Here is an 18,072-nt window from a genome sequence, read left to right on the forward strand (position 1 = left end):
TTTTTGGTGATATATGCCGCACTTCTTCAGTCATTTCATTCGCTTAAACCCCACCCCTTTCTTACAGTCGACCTCAAGCTTGCGTTCTGCTTTCATCCAATTGAATTAACAACCAGCTCATAGAACTAAGTCCCCAACCGCCATTGTTTTCTTTTTCTTTTTCAATAATCCATTTCACTCAGATGTAGGCCTATGTCTCAATACGGAAGAATGGAGCTGTCGCTACTTTAGCGTCTTTAGCTTCTTTTTACTTTTTAGTCCTACAGACTATCGCACAGCAAGCCTACTTAAAAGGAAAGTTTACCCCAAAATCTTTCTCTTGTCGTTCCAAACGTTCAAACAGGTATGAACATCGGTGGAACAAAAAAGACATTTTGATGAATATAAATGTTTTTTGTCCATGCAATGAAAATCAACGGTTTCCGAAACAACATTGGACCCCATTGACTTTCATTGTATGAAAAAAAAAAAAGACATTTATCAACAAAAATGTTTTGTGTGAAGAAAAGTCATACAGGTTTGGTGAGTAAAAGATGACAGAATTTAAATATTTTAAATATTTGACTATCTCTAATCCTTGATCTATTTTATTCAAAACAGGACATTAGCTTCAGCACGGTTTGCTGATTTAAATACCATACTGTTGTCAACAGGTGTTTTTCCTGGTTGTTTGTCTACTGGGTCTGCCTGTTTTTCGTAACTGTTTGAAATAAATGTAATGCCAGCATGCACCTGATGGATTTTAAAGGGCCTGAAAGCATACAGAGATGTAAAGTATTGATTGAGCAAAAGTAAGCATTGAACAAAAAGCCTACTGCGTCAAGGGTAGGGATATGACTAATTACCCAGTTTAATCAGTATATATTGGCTTTGTGTCAAGCCTTGGTGGGGCTATTTTGATAGTTCTGTGGCTTCCCTGCATTCGAGTGGTTTTGTATTGATTCCATTTTTATGTCCACGGCCTGAGGAATCGGCATCAAACGACGGAAAGAAAGCAAAGGGATCCATATGTGTGAGGACGAAAGCGAGAGTGAGAAACTCATCGGTAAAAGAATAAGTGCGAGTCTAAACTCTGCCCTGAGGTGTAATGCTTTGAGGCAGAATTCATCGCTTCTCTTTCAGGAGTTTGCTGTGGAAAGACGATTGTTGGAGCAAATCTCTCGCTATTCGTGCGTGTTTGTGACTTTGTATGTGTTGATTCTTTTTCCTGGCCTCCTGTAGAGACACAAATTCCTTTCTCTCACTGGAAGTTTGGCTTCTCACTGCACGAGTTTGCTCGAAAAGGCCAGGTCAGTCTAAACAGTAGTTCTGCAGAGCTGAATGCAGCTTGATTTCAGTCCAGCCACTAAAATGCATCAGATAGAACAAAAAGGGAGATGTTAGTTCTTGTCAGCAGAACAAAATCTGTTTATTTCTGGACCGAGAGGTTTGATTTCACAACTCTTGCACATGTATCATTTGGTGAATCCAGTCATATTAGTTTATTGTTTTCCTTCTCAGAGTTTGTGTGAAGTGGAGTGTCTTGTCTTCATAAGGAACATCCATTCCAGGCCTTGCCTTGGTTTGACCTGACTGGATTAAAGTCACGATTTCGCCTTTATTCGGATAATCTCTTTCATCCTTCACACCCAGGAAGTCTTGTGTTCCCCTTAAAGGCGAAATCCACTCATCCTGTCATTCCCGATTGCAATAGTCACCTTCAATCACACAGATTACACAGGAAGATGGTTCTCCAAGTGTCCTGCATCATGCATTTGTGAAAACATTCTGACAGGATGAAATTCAAGATGATAGAGTTTCCGTGATATGTGTGCCCTATGTGTGCAGAATCGCTGTGCAGCTGATGTGAGGGCATTTCTGAATTGACTTTGTCGGGAAAAAATGATCATTAATTATTCACCTGTTTCAACAACTGGGCACTGCTCCATCCTGTAATACTATAATGCTTCTGAGATTTGTATCGGCTAGTTTAGGGACATGCTTGCAACCTCTGACTTTCAATAGTCCTGACTATTTAAATATACTCTGATAAATAAGATATAGGCCTAGCCTATCTGGAATTAACTGGAACAATCAGATCTAATAGTGATTATCATCATGTGGAAAATAATTGAACCATATAGGCTAACAGAATACCTAAGTTGAACAATTATTTTATTTAACTGGCTGATACTGCCGATTCACTCTCTCTCGCACTGAGATGTTGAGTCTTTTTCATACATTTGTCGCAGTTTTACTCACAATCTAATGATATTGTGATACATTGATGTCTGTTGAATTGTGGCTTTTGTTATGTTATTGCTATAATTCCATAGATGTCCATTGTAAGTGCATTGCTGTTATATTTTGTTTTTATAAACTTATGAATGAAAATGGATAGGATTTACTGGAGCTTAACTCTAAATATTTTTATTCAAAAGTTTGGGGTAGGTAGATATTTTTAATGCTTTTGAAAAGGAGTCTCATGCTCATCCAGACTGCATTTATTTGATCAAAAATACATTAAAAACAGTAATTTTGTGAAATATTATTACAAGTTAAAATAGCTGGAGCCTGTTTTCTATTTTAAAATGTAATTCCTGTGATGGCAAAGCTACATTTGCAGTCTTCAGTGTCACATGATTCTTCAGAAATCATTCTAATATGCAGATTTTTTGCTCAAGAAATATTTCTTGTGATTATCATTGTTGAAAACAGTTGTGTTGCTTATTGTCTTGTAGAAACCGTGATACATTTTTTTCCAGGATTTTTTGAGTAGAAAGTTCTAAAGAACAGCATTTATTTAAAATAATTGAAATTGAATAAAAGTATTTATTTATTTCAAAAATAAACCCAACCCTAAACCTTTGATTGGTAGTGTACTGTATATAATTTTATTTAGGCCTATACTTATAATAATTTGGAGTGTGACGATACACTAAGTTAGCTCTTGAGACGATACGATATCGAGTTCACGAGAACGAGACGACGATATTTTCAAGAAACACTATATTTAAGAAATCTTCAATGACAAAATATGACTGGAAAAAACAGTCCTACTGAAAGTCACAAAATGCAAAACAATGCAGTCTTTTTATTATATTTTGCAGATTTAGAAAACGATCTAATAATGCGGTTCATGGATTCTCTTCCATGGAATGTGCCAATTCCGATATTTAATCAAGAAATCATGACAGCCCTAAACTAATTATCTTGTAATGAATGTCACTTCAGTTCTACTTTCTGAGTATGAATTATCATATGCAGTAAAAGACAGAACAATATAATGCAAATGCTGTCAAAGGATTTGCCACAAACTCTACTCAGTCATGCTGATATCTCGAGACAGCTTTTCACCTCGACTAGAAATATTGTCACATTTTAATATCACGTGGAACGAGATCTCGTCACACCCCTAATGATAATAAATAATCATATGTCAAATTTTTTATTATATAGTATTTAATAGTATAAAAATCTTTTATTTATTTAGTGATATCTATTGGCATTATATCAAATATTTCAGATTTTAATCAGCAACAGGTATGTTTTTTAGAAGCGCTTTGCATTGGTTAGTTCCTCTTGTTCAAGTTGTTTTTTTCGTCGTATGAAGGATTTTCGTACCTTTTCTACCTTGTTTTTGTGAGCCATTAGTCGGAGCAAGTCACAGTCCTCAAACCTTCTCCCTGAGGAAACCTTGAAACACCTCGCTGGAGTCTCACAAAAGCTGAGGTCAACGTACTCCAGCCATCACATATTCTTTCTTTCATCACTTTTTGCAGGAAGCAACTGTCAACACCTTTGCTGACTCTCATGTGTTTTATGCCTTCGCGCCTTTTAGAAGTTCACAACAGACTGGATTACACAGTCTCTTTTAATAGAACGTCCTTGCCATCTAGCCTACTTTTGAGTGGCCCCGAGATCTCTGCACGATCTGAAAACTAAAGCAGTTTCAACCTCGCCGCAACCTTTCAGTGAGTAAGCAGAAATATAGATCTGCATGACAGAGTGATCCACTGTCCTACAAGTGCGTCCGAGGAGAGAAATTGTATTCTCCCTTTGTGAGTGTGAGCGACTGACATTCTACCTTTGTTTGGACAACAACGTGATTTGCTTAATTATCTTTGGCGTTTGGTAGCGGAATTAGAGTTAGACTTATTAGACAGTTAATCGACCGTGTTGTAGTAACGACTCATAAACTGTGTTGTTGGTGGGAGACTCAGAGGAGGCGGTCGTCTCAGTTTTACTGTGTACATAATCACGTTTTAGCAAGCCCAGGCACGCTCCTGTCGGCGCGCACTAGAATTCTTGATGCATTATGTACTCTGCGTTTAACTGCAATACAGCATGAATAATGAATTCGATGAAATGTTTGATAACACCAGCGCAGGAAAGACATTAGAGAGGAAAACGAGTTGTTTATCAGAGGTCAGTGCCGCATTGGCACAGTAAATTGTTAATACAAGGCATCAAATTTGCCAGGCATTGCAGAAAATGATTGGCCTAGATTCGGCTGGTCGGGGGCCAAGCTTGCAGTGATTTATCCACCTCTCTGTAATTACCTGACATGGCAGCTCGAAGCCCCACTGTGTTCTGCACCTGTTCAGGTGGAGCGCTTGGCTGTTGCTCCGCGCCTTAGCGGACATAGGCAAGGCAAGGCAAGTTTATTTATATAGCACATTTCATACACAATGGCAATTCAAAGTGCTTTACATAGAAGAAATTAAAATAATGAAAAGAAATAAGAATAATTAAAACAGTTTAGAAAAATAAAATAAAATACAGTACTTTTAAAAAATAAAAAAGAATATTTATTATAGATCTTTCTTTCAAAGGATTCCCTTAAGACTTAAATCTTTCAACCTTCTTTTAACCTTCAATCTTCTTACGACTTCCATCTATCAACTTTCCTTTAACTTTCTTTTCTCCCTCATTTACTCACACGTTCTTTTCACTTTCTTTAGCACTTTAGCACTGCGTTCACATTCTTTCTCAGACGAAAACTTTAATATCGTCATTTAAATACTGTTCTACTTTCAAACCCACATTAATCACTTTCACATTATCACCTTCTGAGTGGGCATTTACAGTTTCGGGCTAAATGCCCTGCTGACATAGGAGAAATTAAAATAATTAAAAGAAATAAGAATAATTAAAACAGTTTAGAAAAATAGAGTAAAATACAGTACAGTACAAACAGTCGGACGAACAGCGGCACAGTGCTCATTCAGTAAATGCACAGCTAAACAGAAGTGTTTTGAGTCTGGATTTGAATGTGACCACTGTAGGAGCACATCTGATCTCTTCTGGAAGCTGGTTCCAGCTGTGGCTGGCATAATAGCTAAAAGCAGACTCACCATGCTTAGAGTGAACCCTTGGTATTTCTAGCTGATATGATCCTAATGATCTGAGTGATCTGTTGGGTTTATATTCAGTGAGCATATCTGCAATGTATTGAGGTCCTAGGCCATTGAATGATGTATATACCAGTAATAATACTTTGAAATCAATCCTAAATCTAACTGGGAGCCAGTGTAAAGACCTGAGGACTGGTGTGATATGTTCATATTTTCTGGTTCTGCTCAGAATCCTGGCGGCAGCGTTCTGTATGAGCTGCAACTGTCTTATGGTCTTTTTGGGAAGGCCAGTGAGGAGTCCATTACAATAATCCACCCTGCTGGTGATGAAAGCATGCACAAGTTTCTCTAAGTCTTGTCTGGAAACAAAGCATCTAATTCTTGCAATATTTTTCAGATGATAGTATGCTGATTTAGTTATTGCTTTGACATGACTACTGAAACTAAGGTCTGACTCTAGTGTCACACCAAGATTCCTGACTTGATGTTTAGTTGTTTGACCCCTAGAGAGAAGGTATGCGTTCACCTTGAGAACTTCATCTTTGTTTCCAAACGCAATAACTTCAGTTTTGTCTTTGTTTAATTGAAGAAAGTTTTGACACATCCAACTGTTGACTTCGTCAATGCATCGGCACAGGGAGTCAATGGGGCTGTAATCGTTAGGCGATAGGGCTAAGTACAGCTGTGTGTCGTCTGCATAGCTGTGGTAAGCAATTTGGTTATTTCTCATTATTTGGCTCATTGGGAGCATATACAGGTTGAACAGGAGTGGCGCAAGAATTGAGCCTTGAGGGACTCCGCATGTCATGGATGTCCACTCAGACTTATGGTCTCCTATACTCACATAATAACCTCTCCCATCTAAGTATGACCTGAACCATTTTAGGACTATCCCAGAAAGCCCCACCCAGTTTTCCAGCCTGTCAAGAAGTATGTTGTGATCGACAGTGTCAAATGCAGCACTGAGGTCGAGTAGTACCAGCACTGATAATTTGCCTGAATCAGTATTTAAGCGAATATCGTTTATTATCTTTATGAGCGCTGTCTCTGTGCTGTGATGCGGTAGGAGAGTGTGTGCACATAGGAGAGTGTGTGCACGTGTGTTTGAAGTCAAAGGGTTACGCACTAGGAGGCTGAGTTTAAATTTATGCAATGGTTGTGTGTTTTTGTTAGTTAAAGGGATAGTTCACCCAAAAATTTAAATTCGGTGCACCCTCATGTCATTCCATAAGATTTTTGTTCATCTTTGGAACACAAATGAAGATATTTTTAATGAAATCTGAGAGATTTCTGTCCCTCCATTGAAAGTCTTTTCACTCAAAACTCTGACAGTCCAAAACATTCATAAAGAGATCATAAAAATAAGATTTAATCCAAGACTTCTGAGGATCACTATATATGATGAACAGATTTTAATAGGATTTTATTCACATATAAACATTGATCAGCGTACGAAAATATGGTAAACAGAAGCTCAAGCATGCTTGCTTATATCGGTGAATCCGATACAATAAAACCGATACCCGATTATGGTAAAAATGCTAAAATATCGGTTAAACCGATTATCGGTCAATCACTAATTATCATCCCTCATTTTCATCCCAAAAAAACAACAACAAAAGATCATGGTTAGATATAATTACATGGAAATTTTCCTTTAAAATCATGTCCGAATATTATTTACATTTTGTGGCTATACTTTTGAAACTGAGCATTTTAATGTTTATGAATTGATCCCATTCACTTTCTTTGTAAGTGCCTCATTTTAATCTAGAGTTTTGCTTTAATTTAAAGCTGCAGTCCGCAGTTTTTCCTCTTTGTCGCCATCTCTGTTCGAAATCTGCAATTGCAGTTATTCGCGGAATTATCAACTTTACGTGCGTTGTGCCTCGGCAGGGCACAGCGCGGATGAATCCAATGTTTTGAGGAGGATGTGCGGCTGTCAATCACCGCGCCGGTGGTGTGGATACTGTCATTCGCAATCACAGATTCTACTTTTTAGAAGTATGACCAACATAAGAATTTTCACCGGAAAATGCCCTTCCGATATCTATCCTTGTTTTCGCATTGGCCGGTTGCAGTCTCTTTTTTTCACCCAAGTTCGAAGTCTTTCGCGTTTTACAACGGCTGAATCTCCAGTTGTCACTCCACCACCAACATCCTCACACGCAATATAGCCTACGAGCCGAGACACCTTTTTTATGTGTACAGATGTGACGTATTGACGCAAAGACATGCTCGAATTTCCCGTGGAAATCTACCAGCACCACTGGAATAAAAAACATTATTACAAGCTTTTTTGAATCGAGTAAAGGCAAGCACTTGCTCAAAAAATTATTTCGGATATTTTTTAACCCCAAAAAAGCTACGGACTGCAGCTTTAAGAAAAGCAGGACTGAGTCAAAATAATTTTTATTGTAATCAATATTAGGTGCTGTCGATTGAGCCTAACTTGTACTGAACCCAGAGTATTCCTTTAACCCGCAGCGTTGTACCTCAACGCATTATCGCAATCCTAAACTTTTCTGAAAGCATAAAGAGGTGTAAAAAGTCAAAGTGGTGGTCAGGATGAGTCACAATTTTTTTTTTTTATCCCACAATGTCATCAGATCCGGTTATGTTGTTGTTGGTTGGTTCCCACGATCCTTGACTTTCACCTTTCTTGGGCCGGTGGTGGGCTCATTATAAAGGATCATTAACACATCATTTTAAACCACACCAGACAATATGATTTGCCTGATTGCAAGGCGAGGTATTGACCGCTGGGCCTGGATGCTTGATGAAGCTATTGATCAGCACTAATCTGCATCCCTCCACCACGTAGACACAAGCAGATTATCCTGGAAAGGAATTATACTTTGCATTTCACACAGATATTTTGCTTATTAATTATGATTTGGCCTAAAAAAAATAAAATAATCAACGTCCAGCTTGTGAGTCATGATATGTAATTTAAACCAAAAAAGAAATATTATGCATGGGGAAAAGTGCAACTGTGAACATTTTTCTTTTTGACTTCAACCGAAAGATGAAAGTTGTTTGTTTCTGGATTACGACTTCTTTAATTATACATTTTGCTGTGTGGTTTTGCACTGATGAGTCAAAGCGGGGATTTGATGTAATGTGTTGATATTGCACAACATTTCATGGTTTTCGTACATCAGTGTGACACACACCATCCGCTCTGTGTTTATAGTCGAGGTTCGATTTCAGCACCTCATATCTTTGAGCTGAAAGGATTCAGCATGTGGGCTTCTTTCAAAGCTGTTCGCAACAGGAATTTGAATATACGGCGGAGAATCATCAGCTTTCTGGAGGGGAGCTTTCAGTTGTGTTTTAACTTTTTTGACATGCACCTCAGAGTGAATTCTCACACGATCCCGGCAAAGCTGTATCGCTCTTGACATCTTCGCATTAGTTACCCGGGATGCCTCTATGTTTTGCATCATCCTTTTCAGATCATATCACTCTGCTGCTGATGTTTTTCTGACTTGTTTTCGATAAGCGAAATCTCTTTGAAAGATACTGATTATTAGCATGCATTAGAATTCTTCACTCGTTCCATTTGTTGACTGCAACTGTCAAGTTAAGGCCTAACTAAATGTTTAATTAAAAATAATTAAAGAATGTTATATGAAAAATGATGTTGATCAATAAGGATGTGCAAAACAACTTGTTTTCAAAGTCAACTAGTCATGAGTTTCCAGAATGATTAGTTGACTAATCCGTCTTAAGGAGGTCCTGCATAATTAGGCGTTTGGGTTTGCCTGACCTGTGTTTCTAAATTTGCATTAGTACATTAAGTCGTGCTCTTTCGTTCACTCTTTCGCCCGAATGGATGTTTTTTTTTAAGTTGGACTAATTTTACCTTGACAAAAACAATGCTTGTAGCGAGACATTCAAAAAAGGGTTGTGTTTGTATTTCAATATAATCTTGCATTAAATGTGCATCTTTAACCATGGCAACTGTCTCTGTTTTTCAGCATTTTCACCAAGAATGCTGTGTTTTCCATGCAATGCCAAATACAAAATTTAACATCTCTGCATCTCACCATTTTTCTATAGCTATTCGATTACAGCAAAACTCATAATCATGATTATTTTGGTCAATATTGAAATCACTATAATTTAACGCCATTGTGGGTGATATGATTAAAATCTTATTTCACAATATGAGTAAGTTTAGATTAATTCTAATTATAAGAGTAAGTTTTGCAGTTTCACAATTATTTATACCAATTGGATTCTTCAGCAAAACTAATACTAGGTTAACTAAAAAGTCCTCAAATAGTTAATAAAGACAATAAGAATAAAAAACAGAAGGAAATACAAATACAATAGAACAAAGATAGAGCAAATTCGTATGGGGAACACTGTCTCTTTCACAGCTTAATGCGCTTATACTTTTAATTATAACTTTTAATACTTTTAATTATAACTTTTAATATCCAGCACGTCCCACAGGTTAGTAACGGGAAACTGCATTTTGCAACAGTCACTGATCTAGCTGATATGAGAGACTTTTCACTGGAGAAACATGTTCATAGTTTCTATTAGGGCTGCACGATATTACAGAAAAACTGTCATTGAGATATTTAGTTTTTCTTTGATATTGCAATATGACTTGAATAGCTCTGTTTGAAAAGAATGAATCATTCTAGAATAATTGGGATTTTGTAGGGGAGTGAATCCGCATAGAAAAAATGACAAATTCACAAGCATTCGCACCTGTTATTTTTAAACATCTGTGTTAACACACAGTTTATAGCCTACATATTTACTCCACAATCTAACTCCGGATGGACAGACGTCGAAGTCCAGGCACTTCTCAACCTTTACGTTGAGGAAATCCAACGCGACTTTGAAGAGACTACCAAGCCAAACATTATTATGTATTTCTGCTCAGCTAGAGATATTGGACATCAACAACACGACAAGTGCTATAATACTTTTTCGTATAGTTTACTTTCTTTATAATAATGTATTAGATAGCACTGTTAAACCGATCGTAAACTAATGAAGAGAGTTCTCAGCGTTGTCAAAATATAAGTCCCACACAACAACCAGAGCAGCAGGACGTAAGTGACGACTTAATTCAGTGTCACTTCAGAGTTCCTACTGGCGGTGTGAATGCTACCAGAAAAATTGCCCTAGGGGAAAATGTTGTTCTCTGGGGACCATCCTGGTGACTAGTTCCTATAACTGAGGTCCCATAGCTACTCGGTGTGAAAGCCCCGAGAACGAAACCACACCACTGGCGCTGTGACGGAAAGGAAGGTGCTTAAAGAAGACAATAAAAAAACATTTATTTGAAAATAAAATGACTAATAATAAGAATATATTCCGTGGTGTGGAAGGCCTCAAACACGTCCATCGGAATAAATAAGTTGGCATGACATGGAATTTCGCCATATCTATTTTCTAAATGCATGTTATTGATCTTATAGTGAATGATTCATCCATGCATTTGTTTCATTTTGTACGACATACTTCACAATACGGAAGAAAAGCTCTGTCGCTACTTTCTGTTCAAAGATGTTTTCCAAAGGGGTTTACAGTGAAAACTGCTATAAAAAAAAGCAAAATCACAGAATGCTTAGAATACCAATTAATGCAAATGATTAAACCTGGATGGACTTTTTTGGGGATATTTATATATGGTCAGTGGTTGAAAACTTGAAAACTCCCTGCAACCCAAACAAACTGTCAGTGAAAATGTAGACTCTTTAATTTGACATTTTGTCATTCCTGATGCTTTTTTCACACAGATGTTTCTATCAAAGTGCACTTCATTAGTGTATTGTTACTATGGGACGTCGTCAGCCGTGTTCTGCCCGGTAATGCTCGGCTCAGTCCCCCCCCCCCCTGTTTTCACTGCTGCCAACGCCTAGCTGTCAGATATCACGCTGTTGCTAAGAGAGGGGAAAAGAAATACTTTGACCACTTCGCTGATGACATCTTAATTGAATCCGGGCTAATTTTGTCTAGTGTTTTTCCTGCTGCCACATCGTGATTAAATAATGTAATGATAGACTGAACAACAATTTTTTTTTTTGCAGCCAAAATGAGTCTGTCCATTGGTGTGGATATTGAGGATGTCATATTTCCCCCCTCCTCTTGATCAGTAAAGCAGTCGTTGTTTGTATTTAGTTTTTAAAGGTGATGAAACTCTCTCTTGAATCATGAAATACATGAGCCTCTGCCCATGTGACTATACAGATTTGCGGCAGGCGGATAAATTAACATTCTGCTCTACGAACACTGATCAGTGGTCTTTCAAAACAGCAAGAAAATGCATAAGTTTGCACAGTCCATATTGACACAATGCTAATGCAGTATGCATCCATTCGATTGCATGTTAACCCTATTTAAACCTACAATTTAGTTACAGGTATTATTGACAGTTAAACTATTGAATATCAATGTTAATGGAAGGCTTTAAGCTTATTCTTACCCAATACCTGATTTGCAGAACCACATGCTAATCATAATTTTATGATGCTTTTAGCCACCAATAAGAGTATTCTACTCATTTTTCAATGTTTAAATTTTCGAATTTTGAAGATTTCCCCCCAAAAATGCAAAAGAAGTCTGCAAAATCAGGGCCTGCTGATTGCTCTGATCACATCTGAAGTCTTTCAGGCTTAATAATAGTTATTAACATTGAGACGTCTGTTGAATAAGTGCTGTTGTTGTTCTCTTTCAGGCTCGTAATGTCACTACAGGAGAGCTGGCTGCTATCAAGGTCATTAAACTGGAGCCAGGTAAGAAAATCTCTTCCCTTTCAGACGAAACCGATTTTGTTCTCATCTGGTGTCTGTTCTGTGATCTATTATCATATTCTCTCTCCATACACTCCTAGGCAGACTATTTTAATTCATTTAGGGCAGTTATTTCAAATCCTGGGTCTTTAGGGGGTATTCAAGCTGATTCCAATGGTGTACTTGAGAAGATTTAAATTTAGCTGTTTAAAACAGAAATTGATTTGTATTACATTTGACATTTTTTTAAAGTACCTAATTATGATTTCCCCCCCAAAGAAAAGAGTAATACTTGTGAAAAATCTAAAATATTAATTAAAAACTCTGGGGTCTTTAGGGGGTCTTCAAGCAGATTCCCATGGTGTACTTGACATTTCTAGTTACTGATGAGGCTGTAGGGGTATGTACGACAAAAGAGGTTGGGAAACATTTATCTAGGAGCTGGTATGGTGAAGTAGCTAATGTTTAGGATTGGTGTGCAGAAATTTGTAGGCTTGAACCCTATGTGGAGTGAACCATGAGCTTTCACCAAGTGTCCTTGAACGGGGCACTTAACCGCTTAGAAGGTTATTCTAAAGGGACATTACCTGTAGTAAATGTACTATACGTCACTTTGGATAAAAGCATTTGCTAAATGACCTCTTACTTCCTTACTAAATGAGGGGAAAAAACAAGAACTTTGCACTCAGTCAATAAAGTCCTTTGGAACATTCATTCTGTTTCTTCCTTGTTCATCTTGGTGTTAGTTAATTGTTTACTTTTTTCATGCAAATCAAATATTTGAACAAGTTATATATATACAGTATATATATATAATATAATATATATATTAAAAAAAAAAATTATACAAAAGTGCTGTAGACCCATCATGTTTCAAAGTTAGGATACCATCCTCTGTGTCCAGATGCGCAATGGAGGTTTCACACTCTGATCAAGGTAAACCCAGATTATTTATGTCAGTGAAAAAGCTTTTGATATAAAACCCAGACCAAAGCAGGAGATGACATCAAATCTCTGGGGTCTGGGGTTTGATACGGTTTGACAATATTGAATATCATTGTCACAGTAAAGGATGTACCTGTTTTATCCACCAGCCACCTGGATTGATGAGTGACATTTTCTTGCCTTAAGGAAACCAGTCAAGTGCGTCTTTCATTTTGATTTTATAGCGATTCTCTTTGTGTTCTGTTTTGCTGTGCCAGCAGTAACTGCAGGAACAATAGCAGACCTCAAACCTTTTTTTTTCTGGTTTGAGATAAAACCCACAGCCTTTCTTCTTCCAATGGCTTAACTTCCCCAGCATGTTCTTTTATGTCCAGTTAAAGTTTCACTTTGTGAAATTAAAGTAACTAGAACAAACTACAACTGGTAAGTTTGTTGTGTGTCCATACCTTTATGCAGCACCTTGGTTGGTTGGTAATGGTGGTTCACCCCACATTTTTTATGATACTAAACCTATAGGCCTGTTTGTTTTGCAATGAGAACGATTAAGCTACTTGGTTTAAACATTGACTAAGAATTCAGTAGCCACTCACATTCATAGATGCAGATGCACACAGTGTATTAGTCAGCTTTCAGCCTCCATAATTACTACATGCCTTTCATACCAGAGACGAGAGAGAATGAGAGGAGAATGGGGGTTTCTGGAGGCCCTGCGCTTTACTTTCTCGGCTGTAGTTCGAGATAAGCGAGGGTTTGCATGTGTTTGTGTGGCTTTTCGATGCCCCTGTTGTAATAGGACGCGTTGCCGTGCCAGATATCTGTTAAGCGGGGTTTCATATGTAAGGGCTAGATTTAGTCTGAGTGTTTTAGAAACACCTGCTCAGGCTTGTGCCCAAGCTGTTCGTTTTGAACGGGTGGGAAATATAGTGTAAACAAATTGCAAATATTATTGAAGAGTATGGAAAAACAACCATTAACTTTTAAAAGTTGAATGATACATGCTGCTGGATCAGATTCAGATCTGAACGGGTGTCTTTGAATGCAAGCAAGAAAACTATCAATTTGATCTTGATGGTGCAATATGCTAGTCATAGCTTCAGATTAATTATATTTCAAACTTCGATCAGAACAACGGCATATTTGTGTCAAGTGAAATGTTAGTTTTTATGGGATTGAAAAATGCTTTGATGCCTTTCTATGACAACCAGTAGTGATCTAATATGAGTATCTATCTGTCTGTCCGTCCGTCCGTATATCTGTCTCCATCTATATATCTAATAGATCAGCGGTCCCCAACCTTTTTTGCACCACAGACCGGTCTAATATCAGACAATATTTTCACGGACCGGCCTTTAAGGTGTGGCAGATAAATACAACAAAAATAAAATGATACGACCGGCATAAAAACTGGGGTATTTTTTAAATTTAATAATAAACGTGAATCCAATGTGTAGGCCTACTCGCAACTTTATTAGCAGCGTCCTCGTAACATCGCGCCTAAAGACAACTGAGAAAGCCTGAACACAAACAAAATGCTCCCCAAAAGAAAAAAATCTCCATGTTTTCGGTGCTGATATGTTCATGTAACGTGAGGGTGTCGCTGCCAATAAAGCACCTAAAAGCTGTCAAAACGAACCGGCAAAATGAATAATTATGAATATGTAAAATATAGCAGGAGACATTTTAATTGTTTACTAATAAACAAGTGTTTTCTGTGTCAGTGTCGGCTGGAAAGATGAAGTTGACGATGCTGACTCGTGATCTTCGCAGTAGTGAACGCGCCAGAGAGAAATGCACATTTCATACGAATTACATAAGCAGAGAACAGTCAGTTTTCTTTCATTTTGAATTGTTCTGTTTAAAAGTAGACATTTCAAGCTTTCTATATATGTCTCAGGTCTGTGAGGCAAGTAGGCTACCTTATCACTGAGTTTCGGTTAATTTACGAGCTCCAGTTCACGCGCCGGCGCCTCCGTGTCGTGATTATCTATTTTCTAATATAGCCTATTTACTTCTTATTTATTAAATCCAGGCAATTGGTTGATGAAACATTGATTAAAATTAAGATACAATTAATACAAAACGAAATTGAATTTAAAGACAGGCTTTGTACTGTCTGTTTAAAGCAGTTTTTTTAGTGCCGCTTTCAGAGCGCTCGCATCCTCAACGGAGAACTGTCCCGTCTGTAACAATTTATTTATTTTTTTGTGATATAAATTTCTAAATAAATGCGACTTAACCCCCTGAGGTCGGCTGTATCGCCGGCGATACCAGCTCGCTTTTTTTTTATTAGTGTAAAAGAAACTCAGAAATACTCTGTTGACTTTGATTTTCCATAGGAGTTTCATACATCAATCGATTCTGTTAAATGTGTATTATTTTTGTGTATACTCACAATAAAAACAAAGTGTTGTGCTTTTTGCCAAATAAAGAAAAATAAACACGAAGCGAGTTCTGCCTTCTCTCTGCCAGTGAAGTCCATTCTGAAACGCGTCCGAAAATTAACAATAACTCAGCGAATACTCAGTCAAACAGACATACAGACAGACAGGCATGAAGCTTGAATTCTCTTCTTTTAAATGAAGTCATTTATATAAAAAAACAATTATTCTCATCTTGTGAAATCTGTATTAAAAGAGAGCGATTCCAGTCGAGCTCATCTCATCTCATTACGTTATAATCGGCCACGCCCACGGAGAGCGCGCGCTATTCAAACGCAAATGGCTGAGGCAATCCTGTGAACGCCCCCATCAGCTCGAGAAAACACACACGTTTATTTAGATCATTGTTTACACCGTCTTGCAGCGCTGTGAGGAATAATACTAATCGAAAATGTCCCTCAGAAGTGCGGGTATATCGAGGAGCGAGCTGAGGAATACAAGTAAGTTTTTTCCTTCTCACGTGAATTTCTTCACGTGGGTTTCTGTTTATGAATGAATAAACGGCAGAGATGCGCGCTGTTTACCACAGCTGGCAAAGACAGTTTCAATTTAAATCGCGTGTGTGAATGAATGATGATGTTTTAGCAAACTGCATTGCTATACTGAGATAAGTAAACATCGACTGAATGTTGAAATAAAATGTAGGCTATTTGTATAAGCAACGTATTAAACTGCAAATTAACAATATGCCCTAATATTTCATGAAAACAACGTTACAGTCAGACGAAATATGAAAGACAACATTTTGTTTAGTAGATTTGGGTACAGTTTTTACTGTAGAATATACTGCCACATCAAATAAGCTTTTGTTTAGCCATTTCTATATATAAAATACGATTTTTGTCAAAAATAAAGTCATCAACTAAGATGTTAGCTGTTCCAATGTTGGTTATATTCAAACTAATGAATACATAGATAAAATGTAGGGCCTATAATCATTTTTTTTTTACAAAGAAAGAGTACACTTGAAATATTGTTGAAATTGTAATTATTGTTGTAATTGTAACCATTTTAATAAAATAGCAAAACATATTTACAAGATAGATGTAAGCAAAATCTTAAATGGTCAATATAAGTCTTCTTCTAAATATATCTTTTGTCCTTTCATTGTGGCTCAGTCAGTGTCACACCTGAGTGAATGGCTCATCATTATGCAGAGTGGGTGTATTCTAAGGTGTAAACCACTCCTCGTTCACGCCCCCTCGCATATTGGCTTTCCAAGCAAAACCTGTTTTACATCAATTTAAATCAATGTATGGTTTTATGTGAACGATAAAGCAAGACTATTTTCACATAATTTTGAAGAAAAAACTATAGGCGACGACATCCATAAGTCAAAAGTCTTATTGCCACATATTTAGTATGTGTTTTGTGGTCTTATTTCAAAAATTTAAATTTTTAGTTTTTTCGATAACCACGCATAAACATTATTCTCTCAAAAATGAAAACATGTACATACATGTGGCTCACATATTATTGTAGTCCTGTTTGTGCTATATAGAGTGAATTTACACCTTTGCCATTAATATGTTTATAAGCAACTGAAAAAAGCACAAATGTCAGGGCATGTCAGAACACCCCCAGGGCCCAAAAAAACGCTCAGACTCCAGAGGGTTAAAGTCCAGTGCGACTTAGGCTATATATGTTTTTTCTTCTTCATGGCGCATTTTTTGACTGATGCGACTTATACTCCGGAGCGACTTAAAGTCCGGAAAATACGGTAAGTTATTTATTCTTTCTGTGCGGCCCGGTACCAAATGTCCCACGGACCGGTACCGGTCCGTGGCCCGGGGGTTGGGGACCCCTGTAATAGATGACAGACAGATATCTATCTGTTTGTTTGTTTGTTTGTCTGTCTGTCTATCTATCTATCTATCTACTATCTCTCTGTCTGTCAGAAAAATAGATAGATAGACAGACGGACAGATGGATATCCATCCATCCATCTATCCATCCATCTATCCATCGTGTCCTCGTTTATGTGGCGTGTCGTTAGCTGTCAGTGGCTCGTCGTTGTCGTCACAGTGGGCAATTGAAGGCTGCTAACTACTCGTACATGTATAGTAGTCATGCCCCAAGGGCTGTCCTTTATTATGTCTCGTTAATTGTGTTGGCTTGCAAGCAACGTGCTGCCAAGATAAACAAAATGAATCAGTTATTAGTCCCACATTTACCTTCACCTCTCTGGCGAGTTAGTATGAAGTCAGCCTAATTAGATAAGGATATTAACATGAATGTCCCATGGATATGTTTTATGGTGATGTCTTTGTTCTTCTTTGACATTCATTTACAATTCTGATTAACATGCAGAGTTTCTTCCTGACGCATTGGACCACATAGCCGTTTTTGCTGTTCTAACTCATTAATGTCTCTGAGCTGGCCTTTACGAATCATGGTGGGGGAGGACAACACACACTTTCAGGATAGGTCTCCTCCCTCTCCTGCACTGTGGGGATCAGGACATGGCTTTGATTTTTGGCTCATTAGTTTCACATAATCAACAGGGGATCGTCTAAAAAGACCCAATAAATGGGTTTGCAAACAGACATGCCAACACAGACATCGAGACCTGGGGAGAGTTTATGTAGGGGT

General features: G+C 37.6%; 1 protein-coding gene across 4 annotated transcripts in view; it reads left to right on the plus strand.

Annotated features, from left to right (window-relative positions):
- Nucleotides 1-18,072, plus strand: part of map4k3a (mitogen-activated protein kinase kinase kinase kinase 3a) — a 65,498-nt gene that overhangs the window by 3,732 nt on the left and 43,694 nt on the right. For all 4 annotated transcript variants that reach the window (XM_082155134.1, XM_082155136.1, XM_082155135.1 and 1 more), the window contains exon 2: nucleotides 12,043-12,100. In XM_082155134.1, the coding sequence (XP_082011260.1) occupies nucleotides 12,043-12,100 (58 nt within the window). The remainder of the gene's footprint in view (nucleotides 1-12,042; nucleotides 12,101-18,072) is intronic.

The sequence above is a fragment of the Leuciscus leuciscus genome (genome assembly GCF_965113295.1).
Source record: "Leuciscus leuciscus genome assembly, chromosome: 23".
Classification (NCBI taxonomy): Eukaryota; Metazoa; Chordata; class Actinopteri; order Cypriniformes; family Leuciscidae; genus Leuciscus; species Leuciscus leuciscus.